Source organism: Panicum virgatum, chromosome 1K (genome assembly GCF_016808335.1).
Source record: "Panicum virgatum strain AP13 chromosome 1K, P.virgatum_v5, whole genome shotgun sequence".
In the NCBI taxonomy this organism is placed as follows: Eukaryota; Viridiplantae; Streptophyta; class Magnoliopsida; order Poales; family Poaceae; genus Panicum; species Panicum virgatum.
Genome location: NC_053136.1, coordinates 30999682 through 31020629, shown reverse-complemented (window position 1 = coordinate 31020629; position 20948 = coordinate 30999682). Strand labels below are relative to the sequence as shown.

At 46.2% G+C, this 20948-nt stretch overlaps 1 protein-coding gene and 1 long non-coding RNA gene across 4 annotated transcripts; one reads left to right on the top strand and one right to left on the bottom strand.

The window, feature by feature from the left end:
* Window positions 1–10106: 10106 nt before the first annotated feature.
* On the top strand, window positions 10107–14437 carry LOC120702539. 3 transcript variants are annotated; one of them, XR_005686449.1, is made up of 3 exons: window positions 10107–10966; window positions 11147–11467; window positions 13315–14437. It is a non-coding gene; the product is annotated as an uncharacterized LOC120702539 (long non-coding RNA). The 3 variants fall into 3 exon arrangements; XR_005686447.1 differs by having other exon boundaries at window positions 11189–11467; window positions 13315–14433; XR_005686448.1 differs by lacking the exon at window positions 13315–14437 and having other exon boundaries at window positions 11189–11913.
* A 9-nt stretch (window positions 14438–14446) lies between these two features.
* On the bottom strand, window positions 14447–14844 carry LOC120654512 (chitinase CLP-like). The gene is made up of 2 exons (XM_039932072.1): window positions 14557–14844; window positions 14447–14461 (listed from the first exon to the last, which is right to left on the bottom strand). Exons 1-2 carry the CDS (start codon window positions 14821–14823, stop codon window positions 14447–14449), a joined length of 282 nt encoding a protein of 93 aa, XP_039788006.1. The 5' UTR covers window positions 14824–14844.
* Between the last annotated feature and the right edge of the window lie 6104 nt (window positions 14845–20948).

Below are 20948 nucleotides of genomic sequence, written 5' to 3'. Positions count from 1 at the left end.
TTCATGCATACGAGATTCTCTTCTCGAAAAACGTGCACGAAAATAACCAAACACGGCCATAAGTGATAGATTGTTCAATACATGTTGATGTTGTATGGCCTATACAACACCTGTTGTTAGCACTACAAGATCTGAATTGATATGTATAATTCAAGGATGAGAAGATCTGAATTGAGTTCATCAACTCCTATTGCCCAATCCGTGCCCCATTCATCTTTGAATTCTATGCATTCAGTTCCATATAGAATGAGAGATTCATCTACAAGTGGCAGAGTGCCAATCTATGGTCCAAAAAAGACTTGTCAGCCATGGTACATTGTTCAGATCCGATGACTATGAAACTAATCCTAGGAAGATATGTGTCACGGCGCACGGGCCGACTGGTCCGCGCGGTTACTGTAGTGCACGGCTACTGTAGCACGCGGCACAATATTCCTATAGTCCCAGACTGGAAACGGAAAGGGAGTTGGACTGACTTAAATAGCCGGTCCCTGGGAAGCTAATAACTCCGGTTCGAACCTTTTGCGCGAAGCGAGAACGAAAGCGCAAGAGAGTTATTTAGCTGGTGTAGTCTACTCAACGTGTAGAGTAGATCTTAGCCGTTATCCTAGGCCGGGTCGTTACAGGGGTATCAGAGCCATACTCTCGCGGTTCACGCCACGTACGGGCAGAAGTGCGCGTACATGAGCACGTCGGCGTGTGGAAACACAGATGCCAATAGCATGTGGATGGACACACATGTGCTGCTGGCAGTGAACCCACGGGCGTGGCACATGGGATCGTAGCACTAGACGTATGGTACGTGGCCCAAGAGAGGGGATCCTGCTCCCTTGTCCTGTATGGGTAAGTTAGTTCGACGAGGACGTCGAACCCTAACGGGGGGAGATTGTCACGGCCCACGGGCCGACTAGGCCGCGCGGTTACTGTAGTGCATGGCTACTGTAGCACGCGGCACAGTATTCCTTTAGTCCCAGACTGGAAACGGAAAAGGGAGTTAGACTGACTTAAATAGCTGGTCCCTGGGAAGCTAATAACTCCGGTTCGAACCTTTTGCGCGAAGCGAGGACGAAAGCGCAAGAGAGTTATTTAGCAGGTATGGTCTACTCAACGTGTAGAGTAGATCTTAGCCGTTATCCTGGGCCAGGTCGTTACAATATGCGTTTCCAAGTCTGAGATTAAAAATTATAATATAATCTGCAGTTTATTATATTCTGAATACCAAGGGTAATTTTCATTTTATATTTTACTTCTTCTCTGTTCATTGTTGGTTTTTTCACATGATTGAGTATTTGTTTTGTTTACCTTTTTTGTTATTAAATAAATGCAGCGAGGATGCAGTGTACCTATACATTGTGTTCGCTGCACATAGGAAACTCTCTTAAACCTGGAGGCCATGTGAATACATTTGTTGTTTCTCTTTTCTTCTATAGTCTGTTTCACAAGCCAAATGGTCATCCAGATGTCTCTTAGAGGCACTATTTCTTTTCTAACATTGCTGCAAGTTTCTTTTTGTTCATTCAAGAATGGTTTATACTTCTATTATCACCTTTTTTCAAGATTGACACTTTCATAATAATTTATTATGTCAGGATAATCTTCTCAAGAAATGTGATGAAGCTGATGAAGAAGTACTCTCCCGCGCATTCAAAAGATCCTCGAAGGCAAGCCCAGTTAAAACTCAAATATGGTTCTATCTATCTATCTCTTTTCTACATGCTTATGTTTGAATTGCTTTTTATTGTCCTTGTTTTTCTAATTAGTTGAAATAATTCTCTTACATTGCAGTTGTTCTTCCTTGCATTTTTTGAAGAGCATTGGTTTGTGTTTATTGTTGACATTAAAAATAAAGGCTTTAGCAAATACATTGGACCTGGCCCATCATTGTGGTAGCCAAACAAGCACAAACATGTTAACGGCATTTCTCCTGCCCATTGGTATAATTTTTTTTCAAGTTACGGCCAATTTATATTTAGAAAATAATTTTATTTTTCAAATAATTGTACACACTTGCTAATTAATTCTAACAAGTTTTAGAAAAAATTTAAAATCCTAGCAAAATTGAAACTGGGGTGTTACAGATGCTTGTTAAGTTGGCTAGGCAATTAGCATATTGAAATGTAGCATAGACTTCCGTGCTAAGCTAAATGATAATCAATCTGTGAACAGAATTTTTGATGTGTTGAGAATACAATAAATACATGCCTAGTCATTCTTGTAAGTAACAATTACACACCCTGGTTTTGTGCTCTGCATCTTCTCTTGTGGACTTGCACAATGCACCTCAAGTAAATTCCAATACAATATAATTATTTTTGGAGCGAAGTTGGACTGGTAGAATTTTGTGTTTGGTGTGAAAGAGAAATTGTGCTGATATGTGAACACATGACCTTTGAGGGAAGAAATTGTATTTCAAATTTTTCAAAAAAAAATAAGGAACTGTATTTCAAGCTCAGTGCTGCCTGTAATACTGACTGGATGCACCAAGTCAGTCATCTCTGAAAAGGCCCAAGTTCTTGACTTCTTGCCACAGCTTCTGTGGTCACTATGCACCTATTCAGAAATTAGCTACATTGATTATGTCTTTCTTCTTTTTTATGCAGTTGGGAGCTGAGTGACATGATGCAGACGAAAGTTAAACAGAGGATGGCGATGCAGAAAATTGGCTTGGAGGCAGCGTCAGATCAATTTGCTGGATTGAAGATAGCCTCGTTATTTCTGCTATGTCTAGTCTGTTTCTTTGTACTCGGCCCTTCTGCTTGCTTCCGCGTGTGTGCGGATTGGAGCGACTTGTCGTAGTAACTCGCTTACAGCTGCTGGAGCTGGCTGCTTCTGCACCTCCAACTGCAACTCGCCTGCGGATCTTGCACTCAACGTCTACGGCCACGGGAACTACCACCTCGATGATCTCTCCGGCCACTCGCCGTCGGCAGCTCCGGCAGCGACTACTCGCTCTCCACCAAGCAGTCGGAGCTCGACGTCTTCGACCACCTGGAAAGCCTACCTACGGCCTGCTGGCGTAGGAGGAGCAGTTGATGGACTACCGGCCGGATTGTCTACCCCAAGGACCTCTACCCCAACTACGGCCGCGATCTAGGACCTCTGCTACAGAGACTACGGAATCAACTGGACTTAACTTTTTTTACTCTGAATTATTCATTGTGGCCGATCATCGATTTTGCATGCCTGCATGCAATTATTACACTGCTATCTGGAGGGTTGAATATCTGCAGCAGCACGTCCAGGGTTGATTAAGTTTGTAACAGAAGCCGGTGTTCGGAGGGAACATGTTCGCCTCGCAAACTTCGCTGCAGTGGGAAATATCGCAGGATTGGGGATCGACTGTAAGACTCTATGGATCGACTAGATATAGATCAGTGGGTGAACTCTTGACTAACTTGAATAAACAACAGTGTTTTTAGGTACACGAACTAGAGATATATACATCCGAGAAAGAGAGAGGTGGATCTACAGACCAGATCCCAAACCGGAGGCTTCAGCGTTGTGGACCATGTCGATGGAGAGGGTCCGTGGAGCGGCGGCGAGGTGGTCGGCCGGAGTCGTGGTGGACGAGGTCGGTGTAGCGCAGTGGCAGCGGCGTCGCAGTGCAGAGGCAGCGGCGCTTTCTGTCGCTCACAACGCTCCCAAGATTGGATTAGGGATGTAGGTGGGTTTTGGAGGGGGCACAGCGAACCTTGGCGTGCGTGCCCCTGCGGCCCCACCTCCTCTTTACAACGCTGCGCGATGGGGGCCCAGCAGCCATGGGTTGGCTGTGCGCCCCCGATCAGGGCGCGGATCAAGGCCCGACTTGGCCTTTGGGCCAAGTCGAGAGGAGATCAAACTAACATTCCCCCCCCCCTAATCTCATCTTACTTTCTTACTATTTATATTCCATCCCATCACAGATCAATGCATAGGGCATGCCTCGTCACAACAGTTAGTACTATTGGATTAACAACCACAACACATCTTTCTGTTTTGAAACAGAAACTTGACTTTTGGGCCCTTACTGTCTAGGAATCATAGGCCTTCCCTTAAACCAATGCCGGCTAAGTGTTCTTTGAACACATTGGGTGGTAGGCTTTTTGTGAGCGAATCCGCTAACATTTTCTTTGTGCTCATATACTCAAGACTAATGGTTTGATCCTGAATTTGCTCTTTAATAACATAAAACTTAATGTCAATATATTTGGCAGCACCACTTGACTTGTTGTTGTGAGCATAAAATACTGCGGGCTTATTGTCGCAGTACATCTTTAGTGGTCTCTCTATGCTGTCGACCACTCTCAACCCGGGTATAAATTTCTTTAGCCATTTAACCTGTCCCGAGGCCTCATAACATGCCACAAACTCTACATACATAGTAGATGATGCAGTGACTGTCTGTTTGAAGCTTTATCATGATATAGCTCCACCTGCGAGAGTGAATACATAACCTAACGTGAATTTTCTATCATCTATGTCTCCCGCAAAGTCTGAGTCTGAATAACCCTATCTATAGGGAATCAGATCTCCTATATGTCAGCATGAGGCCTTTTGTCCCCTGCACATAACGCAAGACTTTCTTAACCATTTTTCAGTCTTCTATCCCTGGATTACTCTGAAATCTGCCAAGTACCCCAGTAACAAAAGCTAAGTCAGGGCGAGTACATACTTGAGCATACTGTAAGCTTCTGACAGCAGAAGCATATGGTACCGCTTTCATCTGATCTATCTCATACTGATTTTTGGGACACTGAAATTTCCCAAAACTATCGCCCTTGACTATAGGAGCAGGTGTTGGCTTACTCTCATGCATACTGTACTTCTTTAGTATCTTTTCTAGATATGCTTTCTGCGATAATCCTAAAACCTCCTTTCTTCTATCTCGGTGAACGAATGATGCTTCACCAAGATTTTTCATATCGAATTTTGAGGACAAAGAATTTCTTTGTCTCCAGTAGTAGATCAACATTACTGCTGGCTAGCAGAATATCATCCACATACAGGATAAGGAAAATATATTTCCCATTCTTAAACTTTGCATAAATACAATTGTCCTCCTCATTTTCTATGAAACCAAACTTTCTTATAGTTTCATTAAACTTTAAATACGACTGTCTGGAGGCTTGTTTTAGTCCATAAATGGATTTCTTTAGGCGGCATCCCATTTTTTCTTTTTCTTCCATGACAAAACTTTTGGGTTGTGCCATGTAAACATTCTCATAAAGATCCCCATTTAGGAATGCTGTCTTTACATCCATTTGATGCAAACTCTAAGTCATAGTGTGCCCCTAATACCATTATGATTCTGAAAGAATCCTTACATGAGACAGGAGAAAATGTCTCATTATAATCTATTCCTTCTCTCTGTGTGAAGCCTTTCGCCACGAGTCGTGCTTTGTATCGGATCCTAAAGGACAGGCTCCTCATTATGATTTGTTGCCACAACGGGAGAACTAACAACGGGTGCTGGCACACCAGTGTCCTGCCCTAGTGGTGTAGCAGCAACAGGTATAGAGAAAAATGGTTCGTGAATCATCGGAGTAGGCACATAGACCCGCTTCTCCTCAAGATCAATTTCTCATGCTACCATGCTCCCCTTCATTATCTCGTCCTCCAAGAAGACAGCGTGTCTCATTTCTACAAACTTTGTGTATCTATCTAGACAGTAGAAATGATAACCTTTCGACTTTTCTAGATAGCCAATAAAATGGTAACTTATTGTCTTAGGATCTAGCTTCCCAATATTTGGGTTAAACACTTTTGCTTCAGCTGGACAGCCCCACACATGTAAGTAGTTTAGTGTAGGTTTTCTCACTGTCCATAACTCATATGGTGTTTTAGGCACTGACTTACTTGGTATACGATTAAGAATATGAATAGAGGTTTTTAATGCCTCCATCCACAAATAATTGGTAACATGGAGTAACTCATAATCATACTTCTCACCTTATCCATTAAGGCACGGTTATGCCTTTCAGCTACTCCATTCTTGCTGAGACTTGCCCGGTGTAGAGTACTGGACTACTATTCTATTTTTCTGTAGGAACCTCGCGTAAGGTCCAGGAACTTGGCCATACGGGGTATGTCGACCGTAGTACTCACCTCCATGGTTAGATTTTACTATCTTTATCTTTAAGTTGTGCTGATTTTCTACTTCAGCCTTGAATATTTTAAATTTATCCAACGCTTCTGATCTTTATTTTATTGGATAAATGTAGCCATAACGCGAATAGTCATCTGTAAACGTTATGAATGAATCATAACTGTCCACAGACTTTATGGGAAATGGACCACATGTATCTGTGTGTACTATCTCCAAAACCCCCGCACTACCCCTTTCTTTATTTGCTTAACATACTTTCCCTTAATGCAATCGATGCAATATTCTACATCTGAAAAATCTAATGGATGGAGGATATTTTCTTTAATCAAACACTCAATTCTTCCCCTTGAAATATGGCCTAAACGACAATGTCATAATTTCACTGACATCTCGCTATCGCATCGTTTGTGTTTATTCTTTCCATTCATAGACGAGGAAGACTCACGATTGCATGCAATATTTCTATCATTGCATACAACATTCACATTCTCATGCATGGACAACATATAAAGTTTGCCTTGTTAGAAGGCGAGACCAATACACTTATTATTAAACTGAATCTCACACTGTTCTTTGCCAAAATGGCAATCATAACCATCGTCTGCCAAACATGAGACTAAAATTAAGTTTCTAGACAAAGAGGTTACATAAAGAACATTATTCAACTAGAGTTTAAAGCCATTGTTTAATTCTAATGTGAGATCTCTTATCACTTCAGCATCGGCTTTAACTCCATTGGCCACCTTAAGCCATCTTTCTCCTCTTTGTAGGGTCCTCCTCATACTTATACCCTGTAAAGAATTGGTAACATGAACAGTTGCACCTGAGTCAATCCACCAAGTAGATTTATCATAACTTAAATATAGGGTTTCATCTATGAATGTAATAATGCCCTCACCTTTCTTGATTAAATGTTTCAAGAACTGTGGGCAGTCTTTCTTTTGATGTTCTTTTGAGCGGCACTAAAAACACTCATCTTTTTCAGCCGGTGGCTGATCTTTCTTTGGAGCCTTGCTAGGTGGGTGAGAAGAGGAGCCTCTTTCCCATTGAGGTTTCCCTTATGGTTTAGCATTCTTGTCCTGAAAATTCTGTCTTTTGTTTTGCTTCACAAAGTTGAGAGTGTCACCATGTGAAGCCTTAAGCCTCTCCTCTTCTTGCACACACATAGCAATAAGTTCTCCAAGTCTCACTTTTCTGCACTGATGTTGTAGTTAACAACAAAAGTTTCAAACTCTCTTGGCAACGAAGCTAAAACCAAATGGACAATGAAAGGAGCTGGGAGCTCCATTTCCATAGGTTTCAGCTTAGATGTTATGTTGCTCATATTCAGAATATGCTCTCTTATGCCACCACCAATGTACTTGCTAGTAACCATCCTCTGAATCAGAGCCTGAGCATAAGCTTTTGAAGAGCCAACAAATTGACTTTCCACTTTCTTTAGGTACTCAACTGCAGTGGTAGCATGTGGGATTGCTCCCCTTATGGCGTCTATGATGGAGCTCAAGCACTTGCGGTTCGATGAGTTCCACTTAGCTTTTTCTAGATCATACTTCATTTGCACTACACCATGTGCTCTTTGCCTTTCCTACCAATCGGCAGCCGTCTCTTCTTGACCCCTCACCAGTGCCACAGGTTCTGTGGGACATGGTGTGATAACAACTAAGTCTATGTCTGCCAGTGCAAGTGCCATCTCAACTTGCTTTGCCCACTTGCTATAGTTTCCTCCATTTAGGGGCTCAATGTTTGAGATGAGATTCATGGGGTTGGAGCCTGAAACAAAGTTCAGAAAAATGAGAACCTCAACTTAATAATAATTGCATATCTCAATTTAATGTTGGCCAAAATTAAGACATACAATTAACTTGATACATTGATTCCAAGTCATCGTTGGGCAGAAATAGAATGAATGCATGAAATATTGACTGAATAAAATTACAATATTGCTATAATCAACTTTGGTCAGAAAATAACAATATCATAATTAACTTAAACATGAATAAACTTACCACTCTAATTAAAATATCCCGTTGCTTCTAAATTAATTAGAGGATAAACTTAAACATAGCAGCAGAAACATGAAAATAATCTTTTTCTTGTTCAGAAGCATCTTACTAAACTCATATCTTCTCTAAAGAATTAAACATGTTGGTGCAAAATTAATTAGAGATGAAACTAGACATAAAAGCATCAAATAAAGCTTCTGAGAAAAATAAAACTGGAGCTCTCTACTCTGTGCGCGCGGGCCAAAACTTCTCGGCTCAGCGGCCCAAACCACACGGCCTGCTCGCGCGCGCGGCGCACCCCGTGCCCCAGGCCACAACCTGGGCCTGGGCCAGGATTCTATCCGCCCGCTTGGGCCGAATCCGGCTGGGAAAACGCTGGGACACCGCTGGCCGTCGATCTGCATCGGACAGTCGCTCGTGGTCCTCGCGGGATCAAAACCCCCAGCGGCCGGCCGCTCTCCCCAAACCCTAACGCCATTTGCTCTCCTCCCTTTCTCTTTCTCGCATATCACTGAGCGGCGGCTCCTTTCACTGGCGACTGGAGGGGATGGCAGCGCCGCCGTGGGCCTCCCTCGCCGGCTAGCGCGCCCACCGGAGGCCGGGTGAGCACGCCGCTGTCGAGTGGCTCCGTGTCGGTGCCCTAGCCCGCGCGCGCACAGCAAGATGGAGGCTCCTCGAGCGCGGCGGTTTGGCTCTGACCCGCGCGGGTCGGTGGTGCGCCGGCAAGCCGGCGCCTTGGGGTGGCTTGCCCGCACGGTAATGGCCAGCGGTGGTGCGCTCCGGCGAGGAATAGGTAAGTCCCCCCAGATCTAGGGTTAGAGTTTGACTTTCTCTTTGATTTGATTCAAAATCTTTCTTTCTCCTTCTCTGATTCATTCCCCAACTAGATCTACACCTAGATCTAGGCGACTGATACCAATGTAAGACTCTATGGATCAACTAGGTATAGATCAGTGGGTGAACTCTTGACTAACTTGAATAAACAACAGTGTTCTTGGGTACACGAACTAGAGAGATATACTTATGAGAAAGAGAGAGAGGTGGATCTACAGACCAGATCCCGAACTGTAGGATTCGGCATTGTGGGCCATATCGATGGAGAGGGTCGGTGGAGCGGCGGCGAGGTGGTCGGCCGGAGTCGTGGACGAGGTCAGTGTAGTGCAGTGGCGGTGGCATCGCAGTGCAGTGGCGGCAACGCTTCCCATCACTCACAGCGCTCCCTAGATTGGATTAGGGTTGTAGGTGGGTTTTGGAGGAGGCACGGCGAACCTTGGCATGCATGCCCCTGCGGCCCCCACCTCCTCTTTATAGCGCTGCGCGAAGGTGGCCCACCAACCATGGGTTGGCTGTGCACCCCCGATCAGGGCGTGGATCAAGGCCCGACTCGGCCTTTGGGCCCAGTCGGGGGGAGATCAAACTAACATCAACATCAAAGCAAAGGACTGGCCGCGGTGGGAAGACCCGGCCGGACACCATGGCACTTCCTCCTCTTCCTACAAAAACAAGTTACTACATTGTTATTATTGCTCGCTGCTTATAACTGATAAGTATGTTTTTCTCGACATCTCACAACGAACATAGCTTAATTAGTAATATGCACCATATCGTTCTTGGCTTGGCAGTATGCGGCGGAGGTCGACGACATGATTGCAAGAATCACCATGAAAGTTGTCAACCGCACGACCATCTTGGTGCAGTTGCTGTTGAGTGCCATGAGGAAGCAAGAGAATGCTGCCTCTTTTGATTTGAGGACAAGTCCCCTTCTATTTCGATGTTTCAACGCAATTACATATCTATACTATAAAGGTTGAAAGAATTGAATACAATTGTTCGTGGATCTGGTGGCGCCGCTGCTGACGATGTGCGGCGGTGACGCGGTGAAGCTCTTTGACATCAGGGTGGAGTCCGGCGACCCCTGCCTCTTTTGATTTGAGGACAAGCCCCCTTCTATTTCGCTGTTTCAACGCAATTACAGATCTATACTATAAAGGATGAAAGAATTGAATACAATTGTTCGTGGATCCGGCGGCGCTGCTGCTGACGATGTGCGGCGGTGACGCGGTGAAGCTCTTTGACATCAGGGTGGAGTCCGGCGACCCCTGCGTCCTTGCCTACGCCCCGCGCCCGGCAACCCCGTCAACGCTGTCAATGACGTTGTGGTGGTCGGCTGCAGGCCCGGATGGTGTGTGGCAGCAAACCCCTTCTTCCCTCCCCCTCGATTGGTGCCCCCTGATCCGCTACGCGCTCGCCGCCACCGTCGTCGTGTCGGTAAAATTGACTACCCGAGCTCCCCCTCCCTCCCCGCTCCGACCTACACAAGCGCCTCCTTGCTCTCCTTGGTGACCAGGTAACCCAATGACACACCCCTATTGCGAATCATCATGTGACTCTCCGGCTGTCCAGTTGATGGGATTGATGGGCTTGCGTGTTTCGTATGTGTCTTTTTTGCATCGAATCTGAGTATGATGTGGTTTATTTCTGAATCGATCCAATGGCCCCAGATCTAGGTTTACTCTATCGCTCTGTTTTAGAGGTCGAGCTTTATTTAGTTACTATGGGTTGAAGCACTGTACATCGCAGAGGCATTCAGAGAGTTCCAGTATGTACATGTTCTTGCTCCTGCTGTTTCTTTTCCTCTGAAATACTGCTGCATGTGCTATTGTGCGTAATAGTTGGTACTTATATATGGGTTACATTTCTAAATAAATGTTGTTAGGCGTAGCTTAGCTATGCTTAGTAGTTGCTAGGTGTTAATTTAGTATTATTATATCTTGACTCATGACTAACTTTTCTTTATTTGCAGGAATGAAATTTGCCATTTAGTGGCCATGAGATATATCCAGGGAAGAGTATTAGGTTCATTCATTCCGGTTCCCAGGTATTCCCTTTAGAAATATTGGTGGTCATCTTTATCAAAAATTGGAAGTTTATCTTAAATTTTGCTGTGTCATCGCCAGATGATCACCCCCTTATGCAAAATTCCTGTCTCACCTCTATGTTTCGATTATATTAAATATGCAATTCTTTTGATCTTCACCTTTTGTGTTGTTTTTCTAAGCCTGGCTTATCTGTTGATCCTGCACTGCTGGGATGGGTACAGGAGGGGAGCAAAGGGAATGTTGGTGCCCGGATATCGACGAGAAGTGACTGCCCACACAGCCAGCTACACCAATTGTCGTCAAGGTAGCTTCATGCTCAGCGGCTAGCTGCCCTCTCTCCTCTTCCCACTCCTCTGCTATTGTTCGTCAGATGTCTGCATTGTTTTATTTGGTTTGCTATTGCCTCGGCGAATCGCAGTGACAGTTGGTCGTCGCAGGTTCTTCACTAATCCTTATCTCCCTTTCTTTAATTGATGTATTTTAGATTCACTCTTGCGCATGTCTGTGCAATGGAAGATAATCATGAAGATGGGTTTTTAGTACAGCACGGAAGTTGATCTATCTAAGATAATTAATTATCATCTTAGCAGAACGATCGATATTACTAGAACAATCTCTGCAAGGCAATTATCATGTGGAGGCTAATACTTACTAAGTGCCACTAAATGTGCAAGCTATGTTGTGTGAACTGGTCGGATGAAAAATGTTAGCTATGTTGTGTGTCATGTGAATTTTTTAGTAACAAAATACTTTTGTTTTAGGGTTCGTACTGACCCATTTCTGCACAGGTCACAATCAACATGCTACATAGTACAGTGCTGTAATCAATCAACGATGTTTTTATTCAGACTTGTGTTCTGATGGTGCCATGATCTATTGCAAAATTCATCTGTATGGACTGTTAGCTGAGTTCCCATATTAATGTTGACATACTTTACCTGTGCCAGGCTTAAGCACTTTGATCTCCATGCTATGTACATGCAGTACATGTTGCAAGATCTTTTCAGGTTACTCTGTTCAGCTAAGCAAAGCAACAGATCCAATTAATGTTTTAAGAACTAATGCTACATTTGTGGCAGAATATGTTCAATTCCTGGTTGATTTCGTATCTGAGTTTAGTCTCTGTATTCTTGTTTAGAGAAAACACCGACTGCCTGTACTTTGTGTATATGCAATCCAGTTGATTGTATACTCTAGGCATCATATTTTCATAATATGTTAGTTTCAAATGTGTCCTGATCATCGTAAGGCTTGCAGGCAAGTAGATGGATCCATTAAGAAATAATGGTGGTAGAGCTCCTTTTAGTGAAATGTCAAGCTCCACCAACATACATATGTGAGTTTCAAATGCGTTCTGATCTATGTTTTTAAAGCGGTAAGGCGAGACGATGGGGAACCGCTCAGTCGCTAGGCGGTTAAGGCGCGAGGCGAGGCGACGCCTTAATTACTTCTTTGACTAGATAAATATGCAAATAAATATGCAAATATACAAATAAGGGAAGAGAGAAATGAGCTGCCTTGCTCTTTGGCCCATGTTGACATCCAGCCCACCACATCCTTGCCATAAGCCAGCGGAAGGCAGGTCGGAGCCGCAGGCCAGCAGATTCGACAGCTCGAGGCAGGCAAGGTGGGGCAGGCAAGGTGGAGCAGGCGGCCGGAACAGAGGCAGGCAAGATGGAGCAGGCGGCCGGAATAGAGGCAGGCAAGGCCTCTTGGCGGCTGGTGGGAGCAGAGTGAGGACACGCTCCACTTCAATTGAACGGAGATACGCTGCCGGAAGGAAAGCAGAGCAGTGCGCAGGGATGTGCGGCTCCGCCGGCAGGGTCGCGCGTGCGAGATTGCGCCGCGCCGCCGCCGGGAGTCGCCGCGCGCGGGAAGGGTCGGGCTGCGCGGGAAGGGAAAGGTCTGTTTCTTCTCTCAATCCCTCTTCTCTCTCTCTTCCCTATCTCTTGTTATCTCGATTCCTTCCCGCGCAGCAGGTGGACGGCGGGAAGCAACGCGCGGGAGCCGATTCTTCCGCGCGGGAAGTCGATTCTTTCCGCGCGGGAAAGATTGACACTAGGCAGCGTCTGTTCCTCGGTTCCCGCGAGTGAAGCGTCCGCCCCAGCCTCCTAGGCGACGCTCGGACGCTTACCTCGTCAAGGCGGACGCTTACCTCGTCAAGGCGGACGCCATACGCATGCATCGTTAAGTGACCCCGACGCTTCCAAATCTTTTACCGCCTGGACGCCTAGGCGACGCCTTGAAAACAGAGGTTCTGATCTTGTGGTGCTTCATTATTTTTTTGCAGAGAAAAAAATACATTATTGGGCATGCTGCAACTCAACAATGTTCCTTTCTTCTGCAGTTCCGCTATAACAAAATCAAGTAGCTAGGTATGTTAATACACTGGCAAAATATGATCATCTCAACCCTTTTCAGGCCTTCGGGGACACATGAATTCCTTTAGGGACACATGAAGTTTTGTTTGGTTCTTTTGAATGTCATTGTCGCACATGATATATTGACGTGTCTATAACCAATGTGTTTCTATAGGAATGTCAGTAAAACGAAAAGTATTTTACGAGTTTGGTGTTTTCTACCTGCAGCACTAATTGTTATGTTGCTCTAATTATCCCAAATACATGGATCTGTATCTAATCTAAAGTAGGAGATGGCCTAGAGGTGAGACTGAACAAAGGAAGCCCACATGTTTGACTATCCCTTCCCATGTGTTTTTTATGGCACATAGAACTCACTGCATAAAGTTGCAGTAATATAAATAAAAGATGTTTGAGGTGTGAAAAGCAGCCTTCCACGATGAGAAGCTAATTATCCCTGTGATGCCTGGCTCTGATGTTTGGCAAGATTTCAAGCATCAATTGTGCTCCATTGGTTGATTAATTTGTATTTTCAGCGATTGATGTTTCTAATTAGATCTACCTTTCTTCAATTTGTTCCAGATAACATTCCTGACAGGGCGCGATGGCGGCGGACAGTTGGCTCAGGGCCTCATGCTTGTGCTTCATAGGCCGCAACTCCGCTAAGGGCGTGGGCACGACGGCATAGCTGGTCGCCGCTAGGGCGGGAGGTGCTGGGCAGGCTAGCAGCCCCAGCAACCAGGCCCTCGGCCAACAGCGGCAGGTCGCCAAGTGAGAGGAGGCGCCCGGCGGCATTTTGCATCCAAGCATTGCCAACGACAACTTGTACCTTTATTTCCTTGATTAACGATTATTAGTACTGACATATTGCGGACTTTTTTACTGTTCAACTGCTCTTTTTTCCAAAGGTGGGAATACCCAACTTTCGAATCCTGGCTCCGCCACTGATCCATGCAACCCGTGGAGCCGAGCTGTGCCGGCCAGCATCGCCGTGAAGTCGCCCCTGTCCGGCGGGATGAAGAACAAGGGACCCCCACTGAAGATGGCCATGCCCACGCTGTCGCCGCTTGTCATCTTGCCGTCGCTCGGGAGGCAGAGCGCCATCTTGTTCGCGACCTTCTACGTGCGGGCGACCTGTGCGGGGAGCGACGACCGGCCCGACGGCACCAGCCCTACGACGCCGACGACGGCGACGCCAACCGGCGGGGGGGGGGGGGGGTGGGGGCGGCGCAGCTGGCCACGGTGGGGAAGGAGACCGGGAACAGCAGGTTCTTGCCGTCGGTGGCGTTGGCGGAGAGCGTCGTCGTGACCGTTCCCTTTCCCTTCTTGGCATCGCACGGCAAGGAGATGGCCGGGCTAGAGAGGGCGAGGACGAGCGGGCGGCCGTCCTTGAGCGGCGCGGTGTAGAGGGAGGTGGAGGCGTCCTTGGTGATGGCCGCGAGCAGGGGCTTGCCGCCGCCATTGCTGGCCGCTGTCCATGTCGACAAGGAGGACATGCAGAGTAGTGAGATGATGAGGAAGGATTGGGATTTCGTCCAGTTGCAACAAGGGTGGGTTCATTGTAAATATACAGTAAGTAAGTAAGTATGTATGTATGTCTATTTGTGTGTATATATATGAGTATTGTGTTAGAATATTAAATAAGTGAGAGAGTTGTAGGTAAAATTTTATAAGAGTAAAGTGCACTGTAGGTCCATAAACTAATCGCGCGGTGTCAACTATGTCCTCAAACTCTGAAAACATCCATTCAGGTCCATAAACTCTTTAAAGGGTCCATCACAGGTCCCAAACGCGCCATGTAAGCTTGTGAGGCCGACGTGGCATATCACTGTAGCGCCACGCTGGAGTAAATGTGCAATAAAACCCCTAATTTTTAGGCTGCAGCTTGCCTGTCCCCGTCCGTGTCTCCGAACAAGCCCATTGATTCATTCCCCACAACCTTGATTCATGGTGTAAAATCATGTTTAGGGCAGTGATGTCTATTTTGCGGTTTCCACGTCACTGTATCTGAGAAATTTCGATATTTGACACTCAATTCGCACGCCTTACGCGATTTGACACTCAGTTCGCATGTCTTTTGAAATATAACCTCCCGCACGCGAATTCTTTCTATTCATGAGTTTTCATCCTGTTTTCTCTCCTTCTTTGATTTTCTTTCTCATTTTTATTTTTCAGCCCCCTGAAAAAACCGGATTGCCACTGGCCTTATCCTTTTCATCCATGAGATCCAATCGGGCCTCCCCCTCCCATGGCCTCTCTCTTGCATCTCTCTTTGTTCTCTCGCAAGAACAGGGCATCTACGAGTTCTCAAGCTACAGGAGACCGCGGCTCCTAGTTTTGCTCTTCTCGACGGGTGCGGTACTCCTAGTTTTGCTCTTCTCATCAATTTCAAATTTCATCATGGCCTGCTCCTCCTTCATCTCGACGGGTGCGGAAATCCTGCGGCATGGGGCCGCGACATTCGTGATACTTGGCTGAGGGGCCGCAGGATGGCCGCGTGATGGTCCTGGTCCGCATGATGCCGGCACGAGGTGCGGGAGGCAGCGGCACCCTGTTCGGCGACACAGAGAGGACCGAGAAAGAAGAAAGAAGAACGCACGGGAGGAGGCAGGAGCGGGAGAACAGAGAGAGAGAGGAGCGAGAGAATAGGGGGAGAGAGGCCTGATTGATCTCACGGTGAAAAGGATAAGGCCAGTGGCAATCCGATCTTTTCAGGGGGCTGAAAAATGAACACGAGAAGGAAAAACAAAGAAGTAGTGAAAATAGGATGAAAATCCTCGAATCGAAAGAATTTGCGTGCAGAAAGTTATATTTCAAAAGGTATGTTAACTGAATGTCAAATCACGTGAAGCGGGCGAATTGAGTGTTTTATATCGAAATTTCTCAACTGCATCCAATCAAGGTCACCATGGTGGGATATCGAGCTAGTAGGGTGATGCTTAGCTCGCTGACAGCAGGTTCTATGAAGAGGATGGTGTATCCTTCAAGGTTCTCTTCTCAGAGCAAGGAATTTTCCTCTAGACAAATTTAGTCGGACTGATGATTTTGTTTTTCCTTGACTTGGCTGTGAACGGAAAAAATAAGATGGCGTAGCTCTAGGAGGGGAACGAATCAATGGACTACATGTGTTCAGAGACACACGAATGGGAACACGCAAAAGGGGCAGGAAAGCTCGAGCCTAATTTTTATACATCTTTACTTGGATGCCCTCCCTAAAAGGATCGACACTAGGCCTAGAGGGGGGGTGAATAGGCCTGTTCAAAATTTTTCTTGAAAAATTTGGCAGACAAACGTCAGGGTCAGATGATCCGGCCTTATGTCGGATCTTCCGGTCTTGCCAGGCCCGGATGATCCGTCGTAGGGTCGGATGATCCGACAGGAGGAAAGAATCTTGTACGAGATTTGAAATCTACTTAGCTTATGACGATTCCCTTTGAATACAAAGTTGACAAGTGAAGTAACTAAGCCTGTAAGCATGTTCTACACAAGAGATATGCTACTAAAAGGTAGATCGGATCAAAACAAGCTCAAGAACAATATGAAGAACAATAAGTAAAGGAGACACGGGATTTGTTACCGAAGTTCACTCCACAAAGGAGCTACGTCTCCGTTGAGATGCTCACAAAGAGCCGGGCTGTCACTAGCCCCAAGTCTCCCTCAATCAACCACAAAGGAGGATTGAGTCACTTACTATTGCTCTCACAAAGAGAGGGGGTAATATAAACTTCCGGAGGCTCAACCACAAAGGAATGGGAGCTCACCGGCACCTCTAACCGTCTAGGAGCAAAGCTCCAAGAGTAACAAACGCAAATCGACGAATCAAAGGTTGCTTCAAGTGCTTCTTGAGATGAACAAGTACTAGCTCACAAAGTGCTCTCAACTCAACCCTCAAATCCCTAGGTGAATCCTTGCAAGAATCAAGCTCTTGCATGGAGAGGAGTGGAAGAATGAAAGCTTTGGAGACTTGTTTGGTCGGGGAGGAGAAGAAGGGTAAAAGAGGGGGGGGGGTGAAGGGGTATATATACTCCCATCCCCACAAGTGACCGTTATGTGTGTTTTCTGGTGTTCCCGGATCATCCGGGGTTACCTCGGATTATCCGAGTGGGTAACAGAATAGGCTAAAACACGCTCGAAAACTCCCAGATCTGGATCATCCGGGCAAGAGCCGGATCATCCGGACACGGACAGAGAGGTTTGGGCTCACAAAAACCACAAGGACCGGATCATCCGGCCTTGTCCAGAGAGGTTTCTGCAGGGCAAGCCGGATCATCCGACCCAGTGCAGAAAGCTTTTGTGCACAAGTGTTTTGTGAGTTAACAAGTGTCTCTCAAGTGTGAAAGTCATCTCAATAAGGCACTTTGACAACCTAGATCAATCAAATGCATCCCCCTTGATAGTACGGTGGTCCTATACTCAATTTCAAACCAAAAATTAAAATTAAATTTCCTATAGAATCCACCGTACGATAAATTTGAATTGGGGACATTCCTTTCATCTTCTTCTTGATTATTTCAATTATACCTGCACACATCTTATTGAAAGCATTATTGTAAGGATCGATGGACCAAGAGGGGGGTGAATTGGGCCTTTTTCAAATTTCTAAAACAAAGTAAAACAACCTTAACCTATGCAATACTAGTAAGGCTCAATTCACCAACCGGCTAGCTAAGCAAACTACACAAGCTTATGAAGATACAACTAGATATGAAACTAAGCAAGGTAGAGCTAAGCTATGATCTCTAAGGTCAAGCACATGAATAATTGCATGAAAGTAAGTGCTTGAAAGTAAAGAGTGGGCAAGAGAAAGCCAGATTTTTTCCCGTGGTGTCGATGTGTTGGCACACACCCCTAATCCACGTTGTGACACTCACTAAGAGTCTTGTCACCTCCCAAGTCACCGAGACGAGGGCGCTCACTAAGAGTCTCCGTTCACCATCCCGGCGTGGTGGAACTCAATCCACGTACAACCTTCTTCGGGCTCCCACAATCGTTGGCAAGCTCCGGAAGAAACACCTTCAATCACCAAGATCGCCTAGGTGCTGCCAATCACCAAGAGTAACAAGCTAGGGTCTTCACTTGAGCAAGAACCGATCACCAAGAACGTATGCACACAAACTTCTCTCTACTCAAGTCCTTAGTCTTGCTTCTTGAATGATTGAATGAACAAATATGTGAATGATGAAGCTCAAGATGGCTCTCAACAATATATGAGTGTATGAATGTTGCCTGGTGTCAAGAGAGTGCAAAATGACCCATTGGAGGGGTATATATAGGCAGCTCACTTGAATAGAGCTGTTGGAGAAAAGCTGCCAGAAAACTGCGTAGCGCCGGTTAATCCGACGATCCTCCAATAGCCAGCGTCGGTTTAACCGATGAAAGTAAACACCCATTCTGAAAACTAGCCATTACAACTCGGGCAAATTAACCGACGTATCATCGGTTTAACCGGTGAGTGTAGTTGTCCACTGATCAACTAAAAAACCAAGTCTCTGGACAACTGCACCGACGTTAACTCAAATCCATCGTCGGTTTAACCGGTGAGTAGAACTTCTGAAATCCCTGGAAAAACCATCTCACTGGTCAATTGCACCGACGTCTCATTTCAAATAGCGTCGGTTTAACCGGTGTATTGAACTTGAAATGCCCTGGAAAAACCAACTCTGGACTAATGCACCGACGTTAATTCAAACAACATCGGTTTATCCGGTGTATAGAACCTGTCCAGACTCTGCTGACTGCGTTTAACTGACGTATGGAAAAGTGGAAGCGTCGGTTAAACCGGTGTATAGACTTTTTCTGATTTTGCCTTTTCTGATTTGAGTCTTGAGTGAAATCAAAATATTCTTGAGATATAAGTTGAAAACCACTTATTTGAACTTCTAGAAACCTGAGTGACCATAGTGTGCATCCATTTTCAAATGACCATGTCCATGCTCAAGTTACTTGACCTTAACCCCTCTTAATAGTGCGATCACTACAAAACTATAAAACCTATACTAACCTAAGTGTCCTTCTCATCCTTACGACACTTAGGACTAGAAAGATCCTTAGTCTTGTTATATATTTGAGATGAATACCGAGATCGCCTTTTTGAATAACGAAATTGAGGGGCCTCTTTTGACATATGACCAAATGAGCGATAATGATCTATTAAGCTGCACAAACTCATTAGTCACAATAATGGTTGTCATTAATCACCGAAACATACCTTGAGGGCCTAGATGCTTACAATCTCCCCCTCTTTGGTGATTGATGACAACACAAACATAAATAACGAGAGAGCGAGAAAGATAAAACAGGATAAACACAAGCAAACTCGAAAAAGGACCAAAGAGCTCAACGGCTCAAACGAAATCCACAGATATGTCTCAAACCACAGCATACTCAAGCGACAAATGTACATATCCATGAATTAACATCAAATGAGATAAAATATCAAAGTCCTGATAACTACGAGCTCTCTCTATCTCTACCCTCCCCCTGACTCCAACTAACCCTGACTCTCTCCCCCTTTGGATCAAAGCACCAAAAAAGGTGAGCTACTGATCCGGCTGTCGTGGCACGGCAAGGAAGCGGTCCGGGTCGTCATCGTCGTCGGACGGTGAACCCTCGGTGACAGACGGAAGCTACTGGTCGGAGCTGACTGGGGGTGTAGCTGTCGTCGAGGCTCTCGTGCTAGCACTGCCTGGAAGGGGGTCCGTAGACGTGGTAACCGACTCAGCAGAGGATGTGTCAACATCTGAAGTAGTAAGTGCTGAAGCTGCCGGTTGTGTCGACTGCTGAAGTAAAGACCCTTCTCCTCCTCCCCCTGAAGGTAGTGCCTGTGGTACGACGGGGAGGGCGACTGACTGAACTGCCGACGGTGAGTCCTGGAAGAGTGAAGTTGCTGGCAGTGGTGAGAAGAGCGGACGACCGGCAGACCCAAGAAGTGCGGACATCGAGAATGTGGTCTCCGATGTCGCCGTAGTAGCTGGAGCTGCAGTAGGGGTTGGAGCTGGAGTGACTGCAAGCTGAGTTGCTCCAACACCCTGAAGGCCTGTCTGTCCTGGCTGCTGCGGGGCGAGTCCGGTGTGAGTGTAAAGCTGTGTGATCATCCCGAACATCGCCATCATGCCCTGCTGCATCTACTGGAACTGAGCGTCTGTCCTCTGTGATACTCGATCAATGAGCCCGACAAAATGCTCCTCTGCTGCAGCACGCTCTCGGGCAGCCTCTCTCTGAATGGCTGCTAGCTGGGCCTCATGGGCTCTCCTGGCCTCCTCCTGTGCTATCCGATCCTCTCGCTGCTGAGTGACAAGCTGCTAAAGAAGAGAGGTAAGCTCGGACGGCTGAGTCACCTGGGACTCTGTAACAGTAGCCGCTGCCGGTGACTCTGGAGCTGGCTCTCGGGACCCTCCTGCCTCGTGGTCGTGACTGGCGGGTGCTGCAGGAAAGTACTCGGCATCCTCGGAGGAGTCTGACTCAAGCTCAGACCAGTGTATCTCATCATCTCCTCCGGGAAGCTGTGCCTCGGCAGCTAGCAGTGCCTCATCCTCCTGTGCCACTCGGGCCTGTGCCTCAGGTGACAACTGTGCCATGGCAGCTCTCTCTGCCTGTCTGCCTCTCCTCCGGTCCTAGGGAG